At 38.0% G+C, this 12,192-nt stretch overlaps 1 protein-coding gene across 1 annotated transcript; it reads right to left on the reverse strand.

Annotated features, from left to right (window-relative positions):
- Positions 1-1,145: 1,145 nt before the first annotated feature.
- On the reverse strand, positions 1,146-11,347 carry olfml2bb (olfactomedin-like 2Bb). The gene is made up of 8 exons (XM_060888764.1): positions 10,915-11,347; positions 9,921-10,187; positions 9,226-9,333; positions 8,386-8,547; positions 5,443-5,623; positions 4,594-5,007; positions 2,885-3,061; positions 1,146-2,372 (listed from the first exon to the last, which is right to left on the reverse strand). The coding sequence occupies exons 1-8, from the start codon at positions 11,092-11,094 to the stop codon at positions 1,768-1,770; spliced, it is 2,094 nt and encodes a 697-aa protein (XP_060744747.1). The 5' UTR covers positions 11,095-11,347; the 3' UTR covers positions 1,146-1,767.
- Positions 11,348-12,192: the final 845 nt, after the last annotated feature.

The raw sequence follows: 12,192 nt of genomic DNA on the forward strand, positions 1-12,192 counted from the left end.
CTTTTTGAGACTGGAGAAGATCTCTGGTGTCTGTAGGTTTGGAAATGCCTTGTTTGCCAAAGAATGGTTTTTACATTTACCTCCTTTCTTAAATGCTCGTGTCCACTAACTGCAGTAGTGGAGAAGATACATTAGTATGGGTATTCTGGCAAAATAATAATTGCTTAATTGAAAGTGGAAGTAGAAATACAAATACAACATGAGGCACAAATATGTAAACTTCACATTCTCAGAGAACTAATGAAATTTATTCTGCAAATGTTTAATCTGTCTCTTACTGATTCTTCTGTGCTTGCATGATGGCCAATGATTCACTTTGTCACTTTTTCTGTTTCTACTTTTCTCTTGATATTTTATCATTAAAAAAGTGAAAAGTAATAGACAGAAATTGATTAGATTCTTTACCTTCACCACTGTACAAAAATGTAAACATATATATATATATATATTGTTAATATATAAAATTTGGTAGGGGGGCACAGTGGCTTAGTGGTTAGCACGTTTGTCTCACACCTCCAGGGTTGGGGTTTGATTCCCATCTCCGCCTTGTGTGTGTGGACTTTGCATGTTCTCCCTGTGCCTCGGGGGTTTCCTCCGGGTACTCCGGTTTCCTCCCCCGGTCCAAAGACATGCATGGTAGGTTGATTGGCATCTCTGGAAAATTGTCCGTAGTGTGTGAGTGCGTGAGTGAATGAGAGTGTGTGTGCCCTGCGATGGGTTGGCACTCCGTCCAGGGTGTATCCTGCCTTGATAGCCCAATGACGCCTGAGATAGGCACAGGCTCCCCGTGACCCGAGGTAGTTCGGATAAGCGGTAGAAGATGAATGAATGAATAAAATTTGGTAAGTTGCAAGTTGTACTCTAGCAAGTGCAAGTTTCTAACTGTTATTTTCTGCTTTTGTAAGATAAAATTTACTCAAATTTACTCATTTACTCAAAATTCACTTAATCAAAATGTGGAAAATGCTGGTGAGCATCCTGATAATTTACATGATTGCACCACAGATTTTTTGCCACCACTGATTTAAAATAATGAAATAAAAATATTTGAAAATAAAACTATTAAAATGTATATAAAAATGCTGCAACTCAAATGAAAAGCGAGTCTTTTTATTCCTTGTGACTTAATTCATCACTCTTCAAAATACAGGCATGGCATTTATTTTAAATTAACTACATTATTTACAACATACATACATAAGCCGTAACAATGACTTTGTCATTAAAGTCCTCAGTATACTTAATGCAAAAACAGCAAAGGGTTGTACAAATACAAAACCACCTTCAGAAAGCTTACAAGCTCACATACTCTCTGCGGCTTTATATTGACTGTGGCTTACAAGTGCTCCAGTGCAGATGATGGTACTTGAATACAGGAGTTAGTTTCCATGACTACATGAATGAATCTTGGGTGCAGTGACCAATCACAGGCACGATTGGCAAGTGAAGCTTCTGCAGTCAGTTCTCTGACTGTCTGCTCTGCAACTGCATCATACTTTTTTGTGACAGCCAGCAAACCAATGTCACAGCATAAAGTATTCTTAGGCTTTAACCTAGTGAACATTGTTGCCATGGAATGATAATGAATGACTGCAAAAAGAACAACAAACAACAATAAAATAGTGACATATTGTAAAAAATATATATTGACCCTGTAGACTGATCTACAATCCACTGAGTCTTGTAGTTTTTTTGCTTTTTTTTTTTTTTACAAAAAGTGCAGAACAGTAATTTAGTTATGATCTAGATCTAATCGCAATACAGTAATTAATAGGCAAATATGACATCATAGGTCACTTGATGGCCCTTGTCCCAGGCATAGAGTGTGCGGTCCTTTGGGTTATAGTCAATTTGTGTGGTGTAAGTGTAGTTGTTCATGAAGGGCAGCCGTGGCACCATCTGAGTGTGTGTGTGCGTGTCAAAAGCATAGCTAATGGTGGCGTTTATGCGCTCATAACTGTCCACAGCATACAGGACACCACAGATGACAAAGCTGTTCCCGTAGTTGTTCCTCCTTAGGCCCGTCCTCCATGTGTGCTCCTTCTGTAGGTCAGAAGGGTTGAGCTTGCTCAGAATGATCACTTCCTGGTGGAAGCCTTCTTCATCTAGAGCTGGATAAACCAGCCAGAGGCCACTCTCATCCACAGCAAAGTCCACATCAGAGTGTCCCCTAAAGCTCCAAGGTGCTTCTTCATCCTCATGCTCAAACATGGCATCATGCAGTGTCGTCCAAGCTGCCACGTAACGCAGGCGAAGGTCGTATTTGATAATGTCATGTGAAAACGCCCGGTTGTAGTAGAAGGCACCATTGTAGACCACGTGGCCTGTGCCAATCCAGTTGTAGGGCAGTTTGTACGAGCTGCTCATGCGTCCTAGGTTGAGAGAAAATAAAAAGCTCTAATATTAAAACCCACAATGGGTTTTACAGTTTCAACAGTGTGTTTGACCAGGACTGAACAAAACAAAAAACCCATTAATTAACAGGTACAAATATTGTGTTACTATTTTGGACAAATTCACTAATTTAAATTTGTGGGCCAGTTTGGAAATAAATTAGCTAATAATATAATTGTATACTGACGGTAGATTGCCTCCCCTTGTGGTAGAAGTCATTTAACCAACTTAACATCCAGAAAATACAGTAAAGAAAGGCAAAGTTTAAAAAATCGTGCATTACACAATGTTAGTGTATCATTAATATGGTAGAAGTTTGGTCTTAAATGTTCTGTGTCTGGCTTTCTGAGTGATGTCCAACACTTAAATAAATAGCATGTAGTCTAAATACAAAATCTATTAGCTTATTATTAATAGTGTTAGTTGTAATAATAATTTATAATGCAATAATATTTTGCTTTTCAGTTGCTACCAGAAGTATAATAATCACCTTGCTTGAATGCGTCCATATCACGGAACTCCAGTAGGTTGCTGCCATAGTAGTAGTTTGTGACATATATGACATTGCCATTGCCTTTTGGGTCCTTCATCCAGGCGCCTTCATTGCGGCCATAAGTATTGCGAGTCACAGGGTCAGCGATAGTAGCTAACGTGTCCTTGCATACGCCTACAAATTATAAAAAACAAATAATATTAACAGCATTTTTTGGTTGCATTCTATTTTTGGGGGTAAAGAACTAGCATTAAAGTGACAGCATTTTTCTATTTTGAAAATACAAGCAGCATATATTTCTTTCTTGAAGAAGAAACACTTTTCACAAGTATCCAGCATTTCAAGTCAAGAGTCAAGTCAAAAAAGCTTTTATTGTCATTTTAACCAGTATTTGCTTCTTTACTTGTTTAATGCGGCATTAAATTAATAAAGAAATATTTATAGTCAACTGTCGTGGTATAGGACACTGTAAGTTACTCTAATCTTGTAGCTTAACTTTTATGATGCAGTCATTTTAGACAACCAGATTTATATTTTCCTTAGAGCAATTTGATATTATTTCACTCTCTGGCCTCCCAAGGAAGTAAACTGGAGTACACACAAACATACAGCAGGTGAAGGTGGGAAGCAAACCTTCTACCTATATACATGATGACTTTCACTGACACTCATTCATTCATTCATTCATTCATTCATTCATTCATTCATTTTCTACCGCTTATCCAAACTACCTTGGGTCACGGGGAGCCTATGCCTATCTCAGGCGTCATCGGGCATCAAGGCAGGATCAAGTGCCAACCCATCACAGGGCACACACACACACACTCATTTACTCACTCAATCACACACTACGGACAATTTTTCCAGAGATGCCAATCAACCTACCATGCATGTCTTTGGACCGGGGGAGGAAACCGGAGTACCCGGAGGAAACCCCCGAGGCACGGGGAGAACATGCAAACTCCACACACACAAGGCGGTGGCGGGAATCAAACCCCCAATCTTGGAGGTGTGAGGCGAACGTGCTAACCACTAAGCCACCGTGCCCCCCAAAGACCCCCCCCCCCCCCCACCCCCACCCCCCCCACTGACACTCACTTCACTGCAAATGAATAATTTTGTGAGTGTGAAATACAGTACATGGCACCTTGTGCTCAGTTTTAAAGACAGGACTTAAAGATACTGCTCAGCATGCTCAAGTCTTCTTGTCCTCATCTTAATGATCTTCTGTCATAGTTACTACCTATAGCTATAAGCCATAAGATGTTTCTAAGGTAATTTTTACTGTAGTAAATTTTATAGTACATGCTTTTGGTATTTTTTGCAGTGCAGTTTGCAGAAATATTTACACCCATCATTTACACCCATCATAGATCACACCCATATCATTTCATATGTTTATTAGAGCATCTAGACTTATTGTACATCACATGGTATTGAGAGTTGGAGCATTTTCGAGTATGTGTATATGAGCATGTAAATGCAAGTAAATGAGCTTGGTATTGGACCTGCCATGACTGACTGACAACTCAGAAATTGATTACATTTAATTTTTTTGGGTTTTGTTGAATTAATATTATGATTATGATTAAGATTGTGAATTGTTCAATGCATTTTAACCACCTGCTATAATTTATCATGATATAAAAATTCAACACATAAGCATGTCCAAATATACACAATTCTATAAAAGATCTTGAACTTACCAGAATTCTTTGGTGAGTCAGTAGTGACTACAGATTCTTCGTCCCAGCGGAGTCGAGATTTTAAAGTGTGTTTTCTTGCCTCAGATGTGGAGTTGTGCTGTGGTTTTAGACCTTTCAGAGGAGTTGAGATGGATGTTGATCTGTTATTGGTCATAGGCTGTGCGGTGGTGGTGGTTGTGGTTGTGGTGGTGAAGGTTGTTAAGGAAAGAGGCGTTGCCTTGCTGGTGGTAACCATCCTTTCTGTTTCCCAGGACTCCACATCAGGTTGCTTTGTGGTGGCTTCACTGTTCAACCTTGGTGCCGTGGTGGCTGTAGTTTGAGGATCTAAGGATTGAGTGTCCTGCTGTCTAGGGATCTGGTCTTCTATTATTAAATCCACTGAACCATCACCACTCAGCACATCATCTGTTCCTGCTGTGGAGGATTAAATGTGGTTGGTAATAGAGCTTGATATATAAAATATAAAAACTAGGCTTAATGAAGAGGCAGAGTTCGTTCAAACATGTTACAAATTGCCCCTTCTTGAGCTCCAATGTATCAGGCACACCCTGAGGGACAGAGACCCCAGGGAAGGACCTATCACTCGCTGGAAAGATTATATCTCACAAATGGCTTGGGAATGTCTAGAGTTCCCAGAGGGAGAGCTGAAATCTATGATTGGGGTTAGAGAAGTCTGTGCTTGCCTTATCAGTATACTGGCACCTGACCCCTGCTAGGAAAAGTCAGGAGATGGCAATTAGGTTAGAAAAAACTTTTTTGTTTTCATTTCATGATGGTAATAGAGATTAAACCCTAAGGCAAGCCTGGGGCAAGTCAGCATTAATCACAAGCCATGTGTCGCAAACTCACCACTCTGTTCTCCGTCATCTTCCTCTTCAGTCTCAGCCTTATAGAAGGTCACGCTCCTGATATTCATCCCATTTGGTCCCATTTTGCTCTTCACTAACTTCTGCTCCTGTGAGTCTTCAACACGGCTTCTCTTCAGTACCCTGCCGGAATCCTGACTCCCTACAAACCTCTCCTCATACTTCTGCAAACAAATCACGTTGTTTACATTAGGTATAGATCTGTATTTGTTTCATGCTCCAAATATCCCTATCTGTATCTGGATTTAAACTCAAAGTGGGTGGCCTATCCTGGAACGCTTCTCTTTTCTTTTTAATACGAACTCTACCACTATACTCCCAAAAGCATAGTTTGAATTCTGGCTCAGACAGTTCTTCAACCTCATCTACATCCTGAAATTCATGTGTTTTATTTCAACCCCGACTAGGCAATTACTGAGGAACAATGAATGGACACTGTAAATTATGGTCTAAATTTGTTCCATGAAATTGTTCCATGAACAAATTTCACCACTCCCTCATTCCCACATCATAATGTGCCCTGTATTCAAATCTGTACTTTTATCTATTTAAAATAATCTGCCCCTTCCAATTAAACTATTCATATACATCGATATCTCTAGTATACACATCTGACCAAATGTGGTTTATTTACTGCCCTTCTTCAGTTCTGCATTAAAGCTATAAGGCTATGGACTGACATGCTCCTCATAGCTCAAAAACACATCTGAGGAATCAAATATCAGAGACCACACATCTTGACTGACTACATTTGGGGTTTGAGGAGAAAAAATGTGCATTACATTTTTTTGCCAAACTGTTTTTTTAATGATGAATTTGTAGTGTAGGTTAATTCTTGGGACAGGCTTTGGGGAAGCTGGCTTTGATCTAATAATTCTGTATTAAAGTTCGCCAGCCTGACACAGCAAAGTGGGCTAATACTTTCCACAGAGCTGGGACTTGTGTGGTGCTTGGTTAGCCCTGCTAACAAACTGTATCCTTCCAGTATGTGTGTGTAATTACAAGCTAGACTGTGAGTTCAGACTTTGGTTTTTTGGTTTGGGTATTCTTTGTGTTTGGTGCTGTTAATAAAAATTTTAATTTTTTACAAACCCTTACATTGTTTTGATGGCCAAATGTGATGTACGTGTGAATGTGTATGTGTGTCTATATTTGTGAGTGTGTAAGCGTGTTGTGGATGAAGTTAGAAGTCTCTGGGAATGTTTAGGTGTTAGTGGTTATTGTGGGTGGAGGTTGCAATGTGTGATATAGATTGTGCATTCCCTGCAGGGCATGCTGGGAGTTTTTTTTTTTTGTGCAGTGGTGGCTCGAGTGGTTAAGTCTGAGTTTTTGATTGGAAGGTTGGGGTTCAACCCCAGTAAGATGCCTCACTTAATTAACCAATTTCAAGCAGGCAAAAAGGCACTAAACTGGTCCTAGTCACAGGAAAGCTTCTTAGTGCCATAAGTCAGTATATCTAAAAACATCTAAAAATGTAGACATAATGAATGAATCTAGTACTATCATGTGGTTGTCATTCACTCTGAAGTTATAATACTGGATTTTTTTAAAAGAATGTTGAAAAATAGTCTGAACCACAGAAAACTCCCTTATATTCTGTCTGGACCTAGAGCTTTCCTTAAGTATTATCTTTCTAATCATTTTTAAAATCATTTTAAATGTAAACTATATTCAAATTCAATTCAAGTTTTGTTGTTGTTGTTGTTTTGCATTTAGTTATGTTTTATGATTATGTTAGATTACAGAATAAAATGTTCATAAAAGTGTTTTATTCTCCTGCAGGAAGTGGTTGGTCTGTGTTTGGTCATCTGCCATGTCAGTCAAACTGCCCCTTTCTGTGAAAGTGTGTGAATCTTTTCTGTGTTTGTTGACAAAACATACCAGAACCTCTAAGAAATGCTAGAAATATGGCTGAAATTATGGTCTCCCACTTCATTATCAGTCATCTGTCCCTGGTGTGATAGTGTCTGGGAGGTACCACAGTGCATGAAATGATTTACTGGTGTATGATGTGTGATTATAAACACACTATAATTTACAAAATGTACTCAATACCACTGTAGTCCTTTGAGGACGGTAATTTATCCTTATCTGCTCGGCTCTGTGCTTTGAGTACTTTCTGTCTCAGTTCACATCTACTAAAAATGTAAATTGTTTTTGTAGTTTGTCTCAATTTTCTCATGGCCAATTTTTACTCAATAGCTTGTTAGCATCTATGCTACCAATCTAGAAATCTTGATGCTAAAGCAGAGTTCCTTCCATGTCGAAAATAACCATCTTTTTGAAAGGACTAAATATATAAATAAGTTAACATGAAACATTTATCATATGAGACAGGAAATATGTTATTCCAACCCACAGAGCTGGACCAGTAATACTCTCATGGGGTGTTTGTGCAGGTGAGAACAAAGCACTTGAGTATGAGCTAAAATCATGTAAGAGCGAAGATCTCAGTCCAGATTCAATCAAACTCTGGCACAGTTTATTGCAGTCTGATTCAATCTTAAATCAACTCAACTGTAGAATGCAAGCCAAACATACCATCTATTTTGGGTTCAGGGCATTTTTTTGAACTACGAGGACAGATCTGTAGAGCTGCACAGCACTTTTCACAAATCACATTGTCTCAAAGTAGCTTTACAAAATGGAAACAGAAAAAAAGTATTAAGTTTAAAATTAAACTGAGATCACATGAGGAAGAAACCTCAGAAGGGAACTCATCCTCATTTGGGTGATCCATGTGCCATCCATGGTGTATGCAAAGGATTCAAATAAAATTGTAATTCTTGGTACATGGTAGTGTTTGGAATTATTTTTCTCACACATTTCAGTGTGGGAACTTAACACTCTGTGTGTGTGTGTGTGTGTGTGTGTGTGTGTGTTGTCTTTGGTATATCTCAACATATCTGTGTGCTATCTCTCTCACCTCTGTGTGTGAAAAAGCTGCAGCCACTTTTTTCTGTAGCGAGGACTCCAGCTGGCTCAAACGTCTTTTCTTCTCCAGGTGATGGTGGACATGTGTGTCCTTCCCTTGTCCTTTCAACTCTTTCATGCTCCCTTGCTCTTTTGTCACATTTCCGGAAAATGTCTGGAAGGAAAAGATTTGCTCAGCAGTTGTCCAGGCTGAAAATATACTGCACTCAGATGCCCTTTGTCTGATGCCAATAGAGAGGAGTAAAGCAGGAATTCTTAACTTGCATTCTTCTTCTTCCAAACTTAAAATTGGTTGCAATCTGTTGCACACATTGTTCCCTCTTACTCCCAACAAAGTCAATAAGCGAAGATGTGCAGTAAGTTCAGTAACTCAACATTTCTTGTTATACAAATAAAAAACATTGAATTCAGATTTGGGTCATTTTCTGTAACAATATCTATGACAACATAAGAGAACATAATATGTCTTTGTTCACTGAATATTTTTAAGATATGTATGTAAATTTAATTTGAAGATATATTATTTTCTTTACGCGGCTCTAGACTGAGTCTTTTTAGCCATCAAATCGGTTGGATGTGTGTGACATACAGGCTTCTAATTTCAACACTTCTCAATAGCTTATCTGTAAATCTGTACTTATAGTCGTATATATTCTGTTACATGTACTCAATATACATGTATTTTATATCAGTAATTATATTTGGGGTATTTAAACTGCAATTTATTTTTATGCTTCTGTCCTACACTTGTCATTCATCTCCAACTACTCAGTCAATTATAATAAAGAGTTACTGATCTCTGTCATAATGGAGAAGACTAGAGATCATTTACCTTTTCGATGTTTTCCACACGTGCCAGAAGTTTAGTGGTGACTGAGTGCAACTTTAGCAGATCCATCCCATACAAAGCCCCCTCAAGTAAGTCCATGATGGTGGAAAGCTGTTAAAGGAACATTATATTGTCAAGAAAATCAAAAACAAAAATGTCCATAATATAGAACTAAACTGATGGCTTTAAAGCAAAAGATTAAACAAAAATCTGTTTGCAGAATTTCCTCATAAACCCAAATGTATCTGATCAGAAAGAAGGTGTTTTGTGTCTGAGGTTGTTTCTTTAGTAGTAAAGGAAGTGAAGCTCATCTAACAGTATTCACATGTAAATGTGCTTTTTGACACATCTGACGATCCAATCTGGAGATTGGAGTCACTGTGATCAAACCTCAGACTCTGGCTTCCACATATTAAATGGTGAAATTTGCATGTACAGCATATATATATATATATATATTTGTCTTTGATCTCTGCTAAACTCCTTCTTTTAGAAACACGGTAGAATAAAATAGCTCAGCAATGTGTGGGGTGAAATAAACTGCCATTACACGTCACCTACAGTATATTATCCTTGCAGCTCCGGTGCAAAACTATTGACACAGACATGCCATAAGTCCATTTGTGTTGAGTGGAAAGTCCAGCTCAGCACTGAAATCTTCAAAAGGTAAAAATTGATTTTGTTTCCCTCCTTTTTACCTTGATATCATCTTTCCCAGCCTCTTGGAGCTTCTTAAACCTGAAGTCTCCTTCACAGGGATTGAGGGCGGACGGAGGGGCGATGCAGGCACACTTTTTACAGTTGGGTCCCGAAGTCACTGTCTCCACTGTGTAGAAATCCTCAAGCTTTCCATTCCCTTCTTCAATACGCCTGCAAGCGCTCCTGCTCAAAGGTCTGACCACACATTTACAGCGGCAATCCGAGCCCTCTGAGAGAGTCTTTACTTTGTCGTAGTCGCCTAGGAGCTGAAGGGTTAAACCAGCAGTGTTAGATTAAGACTTCCAGAGTAGGAATGAGTCACTTGTGAACCGTGTGAATCTTTATATTCTCTTTGTATTGCCTTAACAATGAAGTAAAGTACTGACGTTTGAATGATATGCATGAATCTATCAATTTGTTCATCCATGTTAGTTTTTATTTATGTTCAAGCAAAATTTAGTGGATTTGTTAGAAAAATATGAATTTTATTTTATTTTACTTGTAGTGAATGTAGTGGTTTAAACAGTTCATACAGTAGAATAGACTAAAGGAGAAAAGATGCACATTTCTGCTGTTTTTCTGTTTGATCAGATCAGTTTGATGGCACATTCCATGAACAGTGGTAGAGTATAAAATTATTACAGGTGAAAGATTAAGTAATCAGTAGAGTTTGATTAGCTGCAAAGGGATTAGAAAGATCCAGGGCTTTGAGGGCATTAACTGAATTTGCTTTTGCAGGCTGTAGTACAGACCTTTGTGGTGCCTTATTCTTTTGCATATGTTTTACAGTATGTAAAAAACATGAAGAGTTTGACCACAGGTGTGTGACATAAAACTCCAAAGTGTGCAGATTACACAGATTTAAGGGTTGCTCATGGGATAAGTACTAGACAACAGGCAATTTTCTAACTTAAAGGTACCAATTTCTGCACTCAGTGGAAATCTTTTTATTTATTTATTTAATCTCTATCTCATGACTGTCAGCAACTTTACCTGAGTTAAAACGTTCTCCTGATTGTCCAGTTCATCCTCCAGTGCTGCATCTTCAAATTCCTCTGAAAAAACATGGTTTTGTTGGGGTGTGATCTCCATCACACCAGTCCACGCCAATGGTAAGAAGCAAAGTGCACCACTCCAAGCCAACAGTAACAGTCTTAATGAGAACATCATCATGCTGGTTATTCAAAAATCCACTAATAACTGTTAAAGGGTCCTAATGTGATATCTTCTTAATTCACAGTCCAGAATGCTTTGTATTAAATATTTCAATAAATGAATACATTAATTTAATAGTTTACTAATTCCTCCAAGGTGTTAGGAGCTTCTGTGATGTAATACACAACCTGTTTAATTAGGAAAAATATGCTGCTGTTCTACAGACTGTGCAGGTTGTGCTGTAGCCTTGGATATTCTCTGATGAATGGATCCCTGAAAGGTCAGCCGGCTTGGAAGAAGGAAAATGGGAAGGACTTGGTACTTGACTCCATCACTGCAGACAGGGAGGAGTCAAAGGATTACAGACTTGAGAGCATTTTTGTTCCCACTGCACTGCACATTTTAGTGTTTCCTGCTCTAACACACATGTAACCTTTTAAAGGGATTGTTATGAGCAGATCAGCTGAGTCAGGGGTGTTTTTTGTTTAACTTCAGTTTACTTATTTGTTTGACATGATTGTAAATCAGCAAGAAATGAGACAGTTATCATTAAGAGGGGAACTTTTAATTGTTGTTCCTGAGTCAATGTTAAAAAAAGATTGTAACTTAATATAACACAATACATACAAAACTATACAATATAACTAAATAAACATAACATACATAAGATGTGGAAATTGATCATAATAGATATCACCTAGTGTGTGTGTGTATGTATATATATATATATATCTCCATTCTACCTTACTATCAATGTTCTACCCTGTTCCATCATCGGCTAACAAAATGGAATAAAAGTCTGTGATTGTAGGATTGTTATAAAAACATACAATACATGAGGATATTAATAATAAACTATATTTTCTTCTGATCTGTGAATGAGTCTGGGATTCAATAAATTTTGGAGAAATTGCAAAAAGTTCCTCAACCTTTCTAGACAATAGATAAATGTAGACATTTACGTGCTATTCTAATGAAGAATCCTGCACAATTTCTATTCAAAACATTGCCAGTGATTTACATAGATTTTTTAAAATATAACAATAATATGATTATTGCAATCGAATGCACTACTGTACATATAAGAGTGTAATTCAATCTATTTGCAGAATCTAT

This window comes from Tachysurus vachellii, chromosome 15 (genome assembly GCF_030014155.1).
Source record: "Tachysurus vachellii isolate PV-2020 chromosome 15, HZAU_Pvac_v1, whole genome shotgun sequence".
Lineage (NCBI taxonomy): Eukaryota > Metazoa > Chordata > Actinopteri > Siluriformes > Bagridae > Tachysurus > Tachysurus vachellii.

Coding starts and splice junctions, on each gene's coding strand:
- olfml2bb (XM_060888764.1), bottom strand. CDS start 11,094: ATGATGATGTTCTCATTAAGACTGTTACTGTTGGCTTGGAGTGGTGCA. Junction 9,334..9,920: donor CTGGGAAAGATGATATCAAG/GTAAAAAGGAGG, acceptor TTCCTTTAACAG/CTTTCCACCATCATGGACTT. Junction 8,548..9,225: donor GTGTGGAAAACATCGAAAAG/GTAAATGATCTC, acceptor TTTTCCTTCCAG/ACATTTTCCGGAAATGTGAC.